The 15,387-nt window shown below is 48.3% G+C and overlaps 1 protein-coding gene across 6 annotated transcripts in view; it reads left to right on the top strand.

The window, feature by feature from the left end:
* LOC120903819 (fibronectin type-III domain-containing protein 3A-like) overlaps positions 1–14,922 on the top strand; it is a 60,387-nt gene extending 45,465 nt beyond the window's left edge. For all 6 annotated transcript variants that reach the window (XM_040313450.1, XM_040313451.1, XM_040313453.1 and 3 more), the window contains 3 exons: positions 4,990–5,272; positions 5,346–8,581; positions 8,646–14,922. In XM_040313450.1, coding sequence (XP_040169384.1) covers positions 4,990–5,272; positions 5,346–8,581; positions 8,646–9,140 — 4,014 coding nt within the window. In that variant the 3' untranslated portion in view covers positions 9,141–14,922. The remainder of the gene's footprint in view (positions 1–4,989; positions 5,273–5,345; positions 8,582–8,645) is intronic.
* The last annotated feature ends 465 nt before the right edge of the window (positions 14,923–15,387 follow it).

Genomic DNA, 15,387 nt, shown 5'->3' with positions numbered 1-15,387 from the left:
TCCACGTTGACAGTGTGGAGAGTATGTGGCATTTTGAAACGCGCGCTGGAAGCTGCGAATCCCTCAAATGTCAACACCGTCCAGTTTGCGCGTGTGTGATGCTGCCTCATGGCCCACAGGTACAAGGTTCACCTTCACCTGCACAGTCAGTGTATCCCATCTCCCAAAATAAAAAAAGCAACAACCACAACTAATTCCAAACGATTAACCCCAAAAAACGTTGCGAAACAGCAAAGGTACCACCGCGTGCTTCTCTTTGTCGTCCACGTGCTCTGTTCTCCATGTGACGATGGATTGGAATAAGGTGGATATTTTGCGTGTCAATGCTGCTGCTGATGAATTGTGTGTGTGTGTGTGAGCCGCCGCCGCCGTTGTCTATTGCGCAGCGCAAAAATCGCATACGCGACACAACAAGGTGTGTCGAGGTGGACCTCCTAGTGGAATTTCGGGGTAGGTCGTGTGCTCTCGGACAAAGAGGCCTCCATTTTGTATGTTTTAGATATTTTTGAAAAGAGAGGCCTCATTTTGTTTGTTTTAGATATTTTTAATAGCGTTGTGCAAAATTTAACCTTTCTGTGGGGGCAAGAGAGACAATGGGCTGGAATGAACCGGATACGGAGCACTAACACACACACACACACACACACACGCCGAGAGACGCACATCACATCCGGTTACCGGTTGAAGAAGCGTCAAAATTGCGTTTTGTGTCCCCCTTTTTGCCCTCCCACTCTCATTGTCCCCTTCGCGGGGGTGCCAATGTTTTTTTTAAAGAAGGCCATAGAAAGAGATGCAGAAGGGGCAACAAAAAGCTAACCCACAATTGATTCGAAATTAAAATTTGGTAACAAATTTGGTGTCGCTTTTTTTTTGTTGCCACCAACCAAACCAAACAACAGAAAATGCTACTCCGGTGTGCCATTGTGTGGGTAGGGAAATTGCAGTGTCATGCGTTTTTTCCCCGTGTTATGCGCCGGCGGGCGTACAACGTGCACCACCGCGCCTTCACAGCGTCGTCCGCGTGCAATTTTTGGGGCGGTTATTGGCCTTCTCGGTTTGGTGACAAAACTGCGTGTTTCCTCTTCTTCTCTACCCCCTCTCTCTCTCTCTCTCTCTACCTCTCTTCATCGATTAGTGACGGTGCCATTTTATGTTTATGGGTCGCTGAGTGTTTTGTGTGGCGCTGCTGTCTGCATGCTGCTGTCGTGCAGCAACAGCAACGCTAGAAACCTGAACATGCTGGAACTAATTTGCTAACCCTTGCTTCCGGTACTGGTCATCCCTCCTACCCCCGGTCATCTCCTTCCCAGGGGCACTAACCACCCACACCCCACTTCAATTTCGGACCATGTGGCCCGAGAGTGTGTGTTGCGTTGTTGAGCCTGTGTGGTATCGGTACGGTTTATCTTACTTCCGCCGTTTGTTGCTGGCGATGCCGATGCCGAGAGATGGTGTCAAGCGGATTGGAATGGAATGTAAAGGGGAGGGGGCATTAAGTCTAGCGCGTCAAATGGCACTCTAACGAAAGAGTGGCTATTTTGTTATCTTCTTGGCTTAAAAAAAAAAAAAAACAAAAAAATACACAAGTTCCTGTTTCGTTGAATAAAAAGGGGCAATCTAAAGTGTGCTAAAATAAGCCACCACTTCCCCACACACACACACACGCGCGCGCGAGACTGATTTAGAGTGGCGGGGTTGTCTGCTTCGGGTTCTGCAAAATCACTCCACCATCGCTTGGGAAGCAGTTCCAAGAAAAGGGATATTTTGTCTAGGCCGACGCAGCACAAAACTACCCTTGTGAAGAGCAAACAAACAATCTGCCGCCCAATCCACCTTGCATTTTGCAAACCACGACTCTCCCAAAGATGTATCTGTTATCTGCGTGCAAACAAGAGCACGAACAACATCGCGACCAACCAAGTTCGTCGTCGTTAAGTAACACAACCAGTGTTGCAAAATGTCACTGTCAATGTCATAAAAAATCTGAATGAAACAAAATCCATATCAACGTTTAAGTACGTGATAATCAGAGGTACTACTCAAAACGATTGGTGTGACCAATGCATGCTTCGTGTCATTTTTGCGACCAACGCTTGGTCAGTTGCTTTGTCATGACTTTTTTTTTACTGTGATAAGTTCTGCAAAATGTCACTGACATAGTCATACCAAAATCCGGCTGAAACAAAATCATGTCAGCGTTCTCGAGAGCTTTACTGTGATGATCAGAGGTGAGACTCATACAGTTGTTGCGACCATCACATGCTTGGTGACATTTTGTGCAACCAACTGTTGGTCAGTCGCTTGGTCAGTAGGTGATCATCCCGATTGTCATGAGAGATATGCGAAGCGTGCGTGTGGTCCCAAGATGAGTCCCAAAATGAGCAAGCTCCAAGAATGTCGTGATTATCACTGACATAAAAGGTCGTGACCAAGTGAGTGACCAAGAGTGGGATGCTAAACAAAATGTCACCAAGCATGTGATTGATCCACTAACTGATTGAGTCTCACCTGTGACCATCTCAGTTGTGTACGTGACGCTGATTTGAGGTTCGATTCAGTCATGAGCGTTGGTGACTGAAACATTGGCATTTGACGCCATTGTTCATGATTATGCTTGTTCCGGCATTAAGCTAAGCTTGTCAGTCAGAGTATTGCGTTAGACTCAAGCATTCGCGTGTCGTGTTCGGCATGTCATGACGCACTTTCATTGAGTATCAACAATGAGCATCAAGCTACCACGGACGGATATGTTCATTGTTTTCGTCGGTGAACATCTCGTGATGCTCATGACATTTTGCAGCACTGAACACAACAACCCCAAGTCATTCAAGAAGTTGAAATAAAAACTCACAGAGAGAAAGAGAGACAGAGGAAGGAGACCCAAATCCTCACGCCGTAGCAATAAACCACCGGACGACGGGGCGGCTTAATTGCTTGAGGTGTGGCGGCCAACAAGGAAAGCCGATGTAAATATGTGACGACGACGACGCCTAAAGCTGTTGTTCCGTGGTCACAAATCACGCGGCGGTCACTTCCTGTGCGACATCCTATGTTGTTGTTGTGGTGGGCGATGTCTGGTGTGACGACACCGGAGCTGTTTTGTTTGCACCACGGCTAGAGGACGGGGAGGGATTTTAGCACTGCCAAGCCTCCGACTGCAGACGGTGTAGGTCCACCACCTCCCCCCAGACACATGTGCACATACATATATACATTTATTTGCCGGCCGGTGCGTTATCTCACACTGCCACAGTGTGCTGCCTGCCACAAACGTTTGATAACACTCCGTCTTCGTTCCTTTTGGGTTTTCGGATGTGTTCGATTATCAGCGCGCCACGTACCACGAACACATTGACCTCTTCTATTGACCGTGGTAGTGTGTCGGGATGGCGAATCGTCCGCACCACGATTCGATCGGCAATAAACGCATACGTGGCGATTTACTAACCGTCGTCGTCTGTCGTCTGTCGTCTGTGTGTGGTACAGTGCGTCCCATGCATGAATGTATCGCCCGGGAACCGCATTTTGTGTTTGTATTTGTTTGCTGTGGCTGCATTTATGTGCTCCACCTGAAACAACCTGAAGCGGAGTGGGGGAGGGAGAGGCCTGCAGCGGGTCTAATGACTTTGACGTGCTGGCACGGGCGGAGGTGGGTGTAACAAGGCAGATAGGCCCTTCTTACGTACCTCGGGCCGAGTGAGTTAGACAGAGAGAGTGAGGGAGAAAGCATCTCTCTCCCGCGGTCGTCGCAAGCGGTGTATGTTGTTCGAATTTAGTCGAAGCATACGCGGCAAAGGGAGCGAGACGCATTTACTGACGTGTCTCACTGCAGAAAGAGGTGGATTAATTTCGTGCTTGTGTGTTATTGAACCGTCTCTTTTATCGGAAAACATTGCGCAAATTTGCGTGTTTTTGTGTTGAGTTTTATAGTACCGAAAACCTGCAAGGGGGGAAAAGGCACAGTTTCCCCTTTCTCCGCCAATGGATCCGTCACGAAAGCCTGCCACGGTGGCAAGAATAGTGTTTCAGGTAGATCGGTTCCGGGAACGGAAAATTGAAAACTGAACGAGAATGTTCTTTGGTGTTGATGTGTTGTTGCTATTTTGACAGTGGTTCATTTAGCCCTTTAACAGGGTTACGCACAATAATTTTGGCGATGTATGATAACTAGAGGGTGTCGAAAAAGGCATTGAAGCAAATGTATTCTCAAGTGCTGATTCTGAATCAATACCATAGCGGTACTAGAGCTGATCCTAAAACTATAGCGGTACTACATCTGATCCAGAACCCATACTGACTCTGGAACTGGATTTGAATCTAAACCTGGAACTGATTTTGAATTTATTTTATTTCTGGAACTGATCCTCAAACCATACCGTTCCTAGATCAGGTCCTTAAACCATACCGATCCTGGAATTGATCCTGAACCCTTGTCAGTTTCTTGCACTTACACAGAATTTATAACTGTCCTGGAACTAATCCTGACCCTATACTGATGCTGGAACTGATCCAGAACCTTTACTGACTCTGGAACTGCTCCTGAACCTAAGCCTGGAACTGATTTTGAATTCATATCATTTCTGGAACTGATCCTCAAATCCTACCGTTCCTAGACCTGGTCCTCAAGCTATACGGATCCTGAAATAGTTCTTGATCCATCCCTGTCTTAGAGCTGAACCTGTACCGATATCGGTCCTGGAACTGATTCTGAACCCTTGTCAGTTTCTTCAGTTCTTTATACAGAACCCATACCAGTCCTGGAACTAGTTCTGATCCTGTACTGATGTTGTAACTGCAACTGAACTTATTTCACTTCAAGAACTGGTCCTGAGCCTGTTTTAATCATGGAATGGATCACGAACCTGTCCCGTTCCAGGAACTGATACAGTACCTACTTTGATGCAGCAACGGATTCCGCCTCTGAATAGACTTCAATTTCTTTAATAGAGAAATTAATTAATAATGGTTTCTTTCTGTCTTCAATTACAGATTAATGGTACACCGACGCCGTTCTTCAACCCGATTGCCGCCAGCTACCAGGCGGGACCCGGGGCCGGTGCCCCCCAGATGTACCCATCCCAGCTGATCGGTGCGAACGGGGCGAACGTGGGCGGCGGTACGGGCGGCAACCACGGGCTGCACACGGCGCAAGGCAACGTGCCCCACTCGCCGTCGCCGCCCCACACGAACACCAGCTACCACAAGGACGAGCGGGCCCAGCGGCAGCACTCGAAGCTGCACCGAAAGCTCGACCAGAAGCAGCGGGAATTGAGTAAGTTCAAATAGGGTTTTAGAGAAAGAAATCTTTTGTTACTAACATTGTTTTGGTTCTTTTTTTTTTTTAGATGCATCTGCAACGACGCCGATCAATTCACCTCGAAAACATGCCGAACTGAACGGTGGTGGTGGTGTACGGAAATCGCACGCCCCACCCCAGCAACAGCAGCACCATCTGCTTCCTAACCACATGAACAATCATCGCAATGGTACGGGAGCGGCCGTTGCGATCAACACGCCGTCCCCCTCGGAGGAGGACACGTCGAGCGCCCCGGACGAGGAGGACGACAACACGCAGTCGCTCATAGTGGAGCATCTGAGCGCGGTCCCATCACCGCAGGTGACCGAGATAACGCCCCGCACCGCCCTGCTGCAGTGGTCGCCGCCGACACCGACCGTGCCGGTCGTGCCGCTACCACCGCCGCCGGTAACGGCCGGCCCCGTGCCGGGCGTACCGCCGCCACCCCTGCCCGGCGCCGCCCTCGAACCGCTGCCCTTCAACGTGCAGGACCTGCGGTACGAGGTGCTGCTGAGCGACCACGGCAAGGAGAACAAGTACAAGAGCATCTTCAAGGGCTCGTCGCTGTCCTGCAAGGTGCAGGACCTGCGACCGGGCCAGGAGTACACGGTGCGGCTGCAGGTGTACCTCGACCAGCTGCACGGCTCCCCGACCGAGCCGACCGTCTTCAACACGCCCTGCTGCGAGCCGGACGTGCCCGCGCCGCCCAAGCTGCTCGCGCGCTCCAAGAACTCGCTGCAGCTGCGATGGAACGCACCGTCGGACAACGGGTCCCACATCATCCACTACATCCTCGAGTGTGACAATGGCAAGGGCTCGATGGCCCACCAGCAGCAAGGGCAGCAAGGACAGCAACCGATGCAGCTGGCGTACGAATTTTTCGAGGTGTGCAAGACGAAGGGTAAGCAGTTCCAGCTCAACAAGCTGCAGCCGTCGACGTACTACGTGTTTCGGCTGTCGGCCGTGAACGAGTACGGCCGCAGCGGCTACTCGGATCTGGTCAAGTACAGCACGGTCGGGAATGCGCCGGCCCAACCGGCCCCGCCGACGCTGCGGCACGCGACCGCCACCACGCTGAAGCTGGCCTGGCAGCGGCGCTCGCCGTGCGAGGAGTACACGCTGCAGATGAACGACGACCAGGGGTACGGCTACCGGAACGTGTACAACGGGCAGGACACGCTGTACGAGTGCATCGGGCTGCGGCGCGCTTCCACATTCCAGTTTAGGTTAAGGGCGGAGAACGATAACGGGCGGGGCCCGTGGAGCGAGGAGGTCGTCTTCCGGACGCTGCCCACGTGCCCGGGCCGGCCGGCGAAGCCGCAGGTCAAGGGGAAGGTGCACGCGAACGGGTTCCGGGTGAGGTGGGACGCACCGCACGATACGGGCGGGGCGGACATCTCGCTGTATCATCTGGAGATCAGCTCGGGCGCCTCGTACGACCGCGTGTACAGCGGCAAGGAGGCGGAAGCGACGATCGATCGGCTAAACCCTGGCACCGCCTACCAGATCCGCGTGCTGTGCGAGGGCCCCGGCGGGATCAGTGCATTTTCCGAGCCGTGTCTCGTGACGACGGAACCGGTGTCGCCCGGGCCGCCCCAGAAACCGTACTGCAAATCACCTCCGACACCGTACGCCGCGTGTCTCGGGTGGGAGAAGCCCGACTACAACGGCGGCTCGCCCGTGCTCGAGTACGAGATGGAGGTGGAGACGGTCAGCACGAAGGTGCGCAGCGCGGTGTACCGGGGCAGGGACATGTTCTGCGTGGCGAAGGATCTGCTGCCCGGCGAGCAGTACACGGTGCAGGTGCGGGCGCTCAATCGCATCGGCGCCGGGCCCTGGTCGGAGGAGTTTACGTTCACTGCCGGTTCGGCACCGCCCGAGTCACCGCGCGACCTGTCCGTCGTGCTGAAGTCGCCAACGCATTTAACTGTGATGTGGGCCGAGCCGCACAGCAACGGGTCACCGATAAGCGAGTACATTCTTCAATCCAGTGCCGAGTCGAGCAGCAGCGAGGTAGTGGACGCGAGCGGAGGAGCGGTGGACGCGAACGCCAACTACCAGACGGTGTACCGGGGCGCGCACCGGTCCGCGGACGTGCGCAATCTGCACCCGCACTCGCGCTACCACTTCCGCGTGTGCGCACTGAATGCGGCCGGCTGCTCGCGCTACTCCGTACCGATCGGGCAGCAGATGCCGGCGGCTGCGCCGAACGCACCGACCGTCGGCGGGCAGAAGATCACGGCCAAGAGCATACTTATTAGCTGGCAGACGCCGCACGACAACGGCTCGCCGGTGACGCAGTACAACATCGAGTGCGGCGATCGGTTGATCACGACGGACGCGCACACGGCCAGTGCGGCCGCCATCGCAGCTACCTCGCCCGAGCAGCAGCAGCACGGCGCTGGAGGATATCCGGCCGCCGACCACCACCACCACCACCACCACCATTACGACGAAGAGTACGAGGAAGAGGAAGAGGACGAAGAGGAGGAAGCATCGGTTGGCAGTGCGGCGTCGACGGACGCGGAGGACGAACCGTCTGCCGCGACGAATTTAGTAGATAGCAAATTAGGCAAAGCGGTCGCCAGTCCCGCCCACTCGGCCAAGGGAGGCAAGGGGCAGAACCACGCGGCCGCCAGCGCACCGACCACCACCCCAGCGAGCACCGCTGGCCGGTCGAGCTGCAGCAACATGCTGCTGATCGGCGAGCTGCATCCGGAAACGACGTACAAGCTGCGCATCCAGGCGGTGAACGCCATCGGCACCGGGCCCTTCTCGAGCTACATCAAGTTTACGACCTCGCCGCTGCCCCCGAAACCGCCCAAGCTGGAGTGTGCGCAGGCCGGCTTTGCGCACCTGAAGCTGCGCTGGGGCGAGGGCAAGAACCTGGCCGACCTGGCCCGGTACTACGTCGAGATGGAGAACAGGCGCACGGGCGAGTACCACAACGTGTACACCGGCACGCGCAACACGTGCAAGGTGATGCGGCTGCACGAAACGACCAGCTACACCTTCCGGATATGCGTCGAGACGCGGCACGCCGGGCGGGGCGAGTTCTCCGACGGTTTCAGCTTCACCACGGCGATGGCAGCGCCGAACAGCATCAAGGCACCGCGCGTATGCACCGATGCGGCGGCACTGGCAGCAGCGGCGGCCGGCAATGACCCGGCGGCCCGCCACGGCACGCTCACGATCGAGTGGCAGACGAGCCGGAACAACCCGTTCGTCGATCCGATCGAGTACATTCTGCAGATGGCCAAAGCTAGGGACCAAGAATTTCAACAGGTAAGTCGAAGGCGCTTTTTATGATTAGAAAGGCATACTAAACGTGATTTTCCCTTGCTTTTAGGCCTACCGTGGACCCGAAACGCGCTTTACTGTACACAACCTGCAACATGGCGTGACGTACGCGTTCAAGGTGTGTCCGGTGCGCGTGCGCCAGAACGGTGAGCTCATGAGCGGCCCGTTCTCCCCGGTGCTGACCCACCATCTCGCGACGAACGTGCCGCGGTCGAGCAGTGGGGCGGGTCGGTCCGGTGCAGCCGGGCACGCCACGGACGACGTCGACGGGCGCACCCCGTTCCAGGGCAATGTGGTCAACAGCAAGGGTGAGTTGGTGCTGACGACCAAATCGTCGACCGGGGCGGGCCTGCTGCTGGCCGGCAGCAACAACGGGTACGGTCCGGACGGCGACGGTCACCAGAACGGGGCGCGCAGCGATACGGTCGCGTCGACCACGCTCCAGCAGCTGCAGAAGTTCTTCGAGCCCGACTCGAGCAAAGCGGTCGTGTGCGTGTTTGCGCTCTTCCTGCTGTCCATCATCGTGGCCGCATTCCTCAAGTAAAGCGCCTCCCCGGTGCCGACAAGTGCTCTCCCTCCATCCCCGCGCTCCGTATGCCCGCTATATTGTGTTGTCCTTGTCGATGTTGTTGCCTTGTCCGTCGCCGGGAATCCGTCGCTTCCTATGTCTAACGAATGTACTAGCTGAGAAAAGTAACCTTTTCCTGCTACACACACCCACATTACGAGAAAGAGAGAGAGAGAGGGGGGAATTGTGCAGGTGTAATTGCAAAACAAAAAGTGCAGAACGAGAACGAAACACGAAGAGAAGTGTGTGGTATAATTATGAAACATAAATATTGATATAAAACAAAAATACATACACAAAAACCAACATTAAGCAAAACAAACAAGCAAACAAAACAAAAAAAAATCATGTGATGTGCGCACTAACCTATACTTTATGCAATTATTAGTCTACTCTCACAATCAAAATGTATGTTTGCATCATCAAAACCCAGAGCAAGGAGAAAGCATCGATTGAAGAGGAAAGAACAAAACACCGGCGAGCAAGTAAAAACAGAACCAGTAATAGCACTATTTGCTAACAAAAATACCATCCCGCTCCTCGCCACACAGGGCACAGGGCAACCCATCCATGGCTGGTAGAAGTGGGGGGAACATTAACGCTTTAACCGAAAGGGGGGAATGTCCTTCCCCTTTTGAAAATTGATTCCAGAAAGAAGTCACCCTTGCATGTTGCGAAGGACAACAAGCCTGTTAACCTTTACAGTGCGCCAACAAACCTATATACCATTTACTGTCCATTTTTATGAGTAAATAATCAACAATGTGTGTGTGTGCGTGTGCAGTAAACCAATCTGTGTATAGCAAACAGAACAAACAGCCACACGGGAGCCCGAAGGAGAAATTGAAAAATAGCTAATCAACCATATTATCCAAAAACCAGCCAGGCAATCGAGAAGAAAGCAGCGGCATCGAAGCGCAATTGCGCCCGCCTATCTCTAAAATATGTGTTACATTTGCTATATTGTTTATTGCCTTTTGCCTACGGTTTTGCAGCGCGCCATTTCTTTGTGTTGTTTGGTCCCGAAGCAAAACGGAAGCTACTATGTTGCGTGTTTGTACAAGCCGATGCTTGTTTTCCATTGAATAATCAAAAATCAACAACGACAAAAGATTACGCAGGTTACGTATGAAGAGAAAGAGAAGGGAGGAAGAGGGAGCTATGCTCACCATCACGTTTGTACGGCTTTTGCTTTAGCATAAATATGTGTCCGTTTTCGGTACTTTTGTTACAAACCTACCAATTATTACGCTAGAAGAGACGGTAATCCCGCTGCAAGCGATCGACACATTCTAACCTAGGAGGCATTCTCTGGTGTGAAGTTGCAATTGCTTCTCACGCACACGCCCAAACACAAACACACACACACACACACACACACATACACCTACTACGGAAGAAAATGCAAACAAAAGTATTATTAATGGTTAAAGAACACACACGAACACAATTTATGATTCACTTTCCACGATCGTGTAAAACCTGCATAGCAGAAGTGTGAAGGAAGGCCTTTTTTTGGGGGGATGTTGAAACAGTCCTCTCTCTCCCCATATCCCGATAGACAATTAGCCACCAAAATCCCGAAAATCTAAACCAAGCCAACTGGTAAAAAAAATAATCTCTTTTTTACTAACTTTTAGCGCGTAAGAAAAGAGGAGATCGCAATGGCTTGTGCATCGAAATGTGCAACCTCAATCACCACAGCACAGAACCACACAATCTCCCCTTTCCACGGCTCACAGTGTGACGAGGGGATGGCCGTTCTTTTTATTCTGCTTGTTCCTTCCTCTTTTTATTAATGGAAAGCACAAGAAATGTAGGGTTCGTTTTTCACAGCCCTTTTCTCTCTCCGGGTCCAACGAAACTGGAACGAAAGCATTCCACATATGAAGATGAAGAATTTGTGTATTGTGTGTTAACGACTTCCACCAAACACCACCAGTACCACCACCCTTAGAACTACACCACCGTTTTTTTTTTTAATTGTTACTTACCTGATTGTAACACACACGCGCAATTTGTGTCCTGACGCTTGAAAATTCCACACTAAGAAAAATGGGCGCGAGTTTGAAAACAGCACGTGGAAAACGGAAAAACGTGTACTTAAGCTATCATTCGATGTAAGTAATTTGTTTACTGTTTTTCCTTTACAACACAAACACACACACACACATATACAGAGACAGTATCTCTCTCTTTTTCAAGCGCTTTTTGCGAACCATTACTCTCTATAGCATATATTGTTCTTCTGCTCGCGTCCTTGTTTAATGTTAGCACACATTCGTATATTGGAAAATAGTCATGAGTTCAGTCCGGTACGGTGAGGGTGTTAATATAGGGTTGTCTTCCAGTAGAGCATGATCTAACCATCAGCACCACCACCAGCAACAGCTTCCTTATGTGTGTTTCCCCCTTTCGTACCCCATTTCCTAGTGTAGCTAAACCACAAACAACCCCCCTAAGTATAGGAATGTTAAGGTTGATGGTGCAAACGATCGTCCTACGCTCCCCGAACGATTGGTAGCAACGATCGGTGGCAGGTTTCCGATTTGTTCCGCAATGCAGTTTGAAAAGAGGTCCTATAAAAGATGCATTTTGTGTTTGTTGTTTAGTCACGGAGCTTTGTTCGAATTGTGCAATTTTATTTAAAAACAAAACCCCCCCCTTTACTTTGTAGCCAATACTTTGCAATACTTACTTTCGTACCGTTTTTTTTATACCAGCAGCAGCAGCCACAACAATGGAAGAGTTTTTTTTTTATATATATTTATTGCTGTTGTTGGCAAGAGAAATACTTTTGTTTTGTTTTGTCTGTGTTTTATTTTAGAGATAGCTTTTAGAGAGAGAGAGAAAGAGAAAAGGGTGTTTATTGACAAAAGAAACTGTGACGCGGGTTACTCCTTAAATTCCAACACACACACACACATATAACTCATCAAATGGTGCATTTTGTTGTTGTTTTTTCTCTCTTCTATCTTGCGTGTGTGTGTGTTTTTAGCTGATTTTGATAAATTATTTCCTGCACGTTAAATGTGTCAGCTCAGTCAGGCGAAAAGGCACAAGCATAACGTCGTTTTATAGGTTTAAGCAAAAAAGAAAAGAAAACGGGGATAACGAAAACACACAGTGACAGTGGAAGTGGGAAACTACTGGAAAAGAATGGCTTTAATTATTGGAATTTAAATGAAAGGGCGGTGGAGAAGTAGTAGCAAAAAAACAAGCATAGGTAAAACGAGAAACAAAAGAAAAGAAAGAAGGGCAATAGAGAGAAGTTCGTTATTTAACAAACAAAACACTATTCAAAATGTATAACAAATAGCTCCGGAACGAAACAAAATATGACAAAATATTAGGGGTTTTTTTTGTTTCTTCTCATAATCCAAAACACACAACAACAAGAGCAACAATGTATACACAAAAACACGAAACCCCCCCCCCCTCAATCAAAGTATTGTTAATTTTGTACAGTGAGGGAGGGAACACAGAGAAGAAAAAAAGAAAACCATAATGGCACCAGCAAATCAACATAACTAATACGAAACTGCAGTCCAGACACAAAACAAAACAAAACACAAAACACACAAAAAAACATAAAACGAATGTATGTATGTCTGTTTTATGTTTGATGTAAAATGTATGTGGAATAATATGTGTGACACACAACAAGCATGCAAAATTATTAAGGAACAGTAAAACCAGCAAAACACATAAAACGAAAACAAAAACAAAAAAATAACAAATCATTGGGGATATTGTAAAACATGGCGCCTAAACCACAAAACAACAAAATACAGCTGTAAGAAAATGAAGTTAAGTTAGAGGAAGAGTAAAACAAAAGCAAAGCATAAACGAAACAAACAAATACACACACAAAGAACATTAGAAGACAAAATTGAGATCGTTTCGGTTAGAAGTTAAAAAATTGATTAATTTCGTTTGTAAATATTGTAAACAGCGCAAAAACACGTGTTTGAGTGATTTCTTTAATTTTTGTTTTGGCATTGTTTCTGCGAAACAGTTTCTCGTTAAGCCAAACCTCCTAAATTTTCTTTAAAAAAAAAAGCAAATCATAGTAAAACTACTAAACCCCAGCAATCGAGCTACTATCGAGAGCCACTATTATTACAACTATTACAACTTCTTCTATGGACACACACAATCACACATAATGCATTGAGGTTTCTACTTATAACGGGCACCAGTCGAATGAGAAGGCGCGCGCGAGTGTGTGTGTGTGTGGTGGAATAGAAAAAGAAGAAGAAAACAACGGGACTGACACGGGTTTGCTGGGCAACAACCAGGTACACACGACGACGCTAGAGATTCCGGATTCGAACAGCGAGAGCAACGCAAACACTTGTAGCATGTATTAGGTATTAGAATTGAATTGATAACGGTCCCTGGCCCGTCCCTTAGCTTGTTGATTGGAGATGGGTTTAGTAGATTGTGTGCAGTAGTGGATTGTGGAGGAGGAGGAGGTGACAGTGGTGAAATAGTAAAAAAAAAGTCTGTTATGTTAACGCAATTGAGCAATTATTGAGGGCGTCAGTTGGTTGTAGAGAATGAGCGCAGGAGAGAGAGAGCGAGGAAGATGATACAAGGGATTGTTTGCAATTTGTTAGCAAAAAAAAAGAAAGGAAAAGGATTTAGCGAAAGATTAGGTAAAGACTGTTGGGATGACGTGATTGGCCACGTGCTTCCTGTTGCCGGCAGACACCGGGATCCGGCGGCAATTCACGGGCTTTCCACCGATGAGATGGAAGCTGGATGCTGGTTGATTGATTGATTAACAATTTTTATATGCATATTTTTTTTATCTCACGTTTAGGAAAGGATGTCGAAGCGCATCAATAACTTCATAAAATATGCTGGAGTTATGAGTTGTTTATAATTTTTTTTTGTGTACTATTTTAACTATTTAACTACTCTTTTTTTATACCGTGCATTACGATTGAGGAAGCGAGGGAAAAACGGAGACGAAAGGGGAGGGAAAAGCTAAAACGAAACCCAAGAACGCTTTTGTTGATCAAGAGGAACAAGAGAGATAGCGAACGATGTTGGTAGGCAATATAAATGTATATCGATGAGACGGGAGTGGGAAATATTAGGGAAAATTGAATTGAATTGAATTTGTAGCACGTTGTTGTTGCGCCCGCTCCCCCCCCCATTTGGTTGGGCCACCCCGGGCGGGGTAGGAGTGGGGAAGAGGAGGTGGTAGTTGTACAAAGTGAATTTTGTTTTTGTTTTTGCTAGCTGCGTGGGGTAGACTGCGAGAGAGAGAGACATTGTGAATGTCCTGGTGAGGAGGTGGTTATGATGATTCACGATTAAAGGAGAAGGATTTGCGATAAAGGAAACGATTAGGGTAAAGGCAAAAATGAAACAAAAAGAGAGAGCGAAAACAAAGTTAAACTAATAATGGGCTTTGAGCAAAAAAAAAAAACATACAAAATCAACAACCATGTTTGCTTATTCTTTTTTTTTGCTGCGCGCTGTAGGTAAAAATCAAATTGAAACAAACAAACAAACAAACAAGAAAATGGACAGACGCCACACAGACTTGTACTGCTACTACTATTACGGCAAACTGCTACTGATACTACTACTACTACTACTACTTCTAATTCTACTACTATTAATACAACTACTGCAAAAGCCGCATGTGTGTAATGTGTAACAAATTACTATGAGAGAGCGAGAGAGCGGGTGGAGAGTTAAGAAAAACAAAAGAAACAAACAAACAAAACACGCATAAAAGTAAAACAAAGGTAAACCAGTAATGAAACATGCAAAGCAAAAGCATTGCAACAAGAACAACAACAGAGCAACAACAACAGAAAAAGTAAACGAACAACAGACGCGCAACACATACAAAAAAAAAACAAACAAACAACCCATTACAACAAAACAAAACAATGTGTAAACATAAGGTGGGGAAATGGATAAGAAAAGAAGAAAAAATCGCATGAAAATACAAAAAAGATGATTATATGTTGAAAAGTGGACATTAAGTATATATATACATATAAAAAAATGAAAAAACGAAACAAACAAAATTATCTTAATATATACATATATATATACACGTACATACATACATAAAACAATATTTAATTTAACAGAAATATATTTTATGTAAAAAATCCTGAAATGTTTGGACTTTGGACTACTTTTTGTTTGTTTGTTTAGACGCGTTTACCAAAGAGTCGGGAAGATCGCGGAC

This window comes from Anopheles arabiensis, chromosome 3, assembly GCF_016920715.1.
Source record: "Anopheles arabiensis isolate DONGOLA chromosome 3, AaraD3, whole genome shotgun sequence".
Classification (NCBI taxonomy): domain Eukaryota; kingdom Metazoa; phylum Arthropoda; class Insecta; order Diptera; family Culicidae; genus Anopheles; species Anopheles arabiensis.
This window is presented reverse-complemented; position numbering and strand designations above follow the sequence as displayed.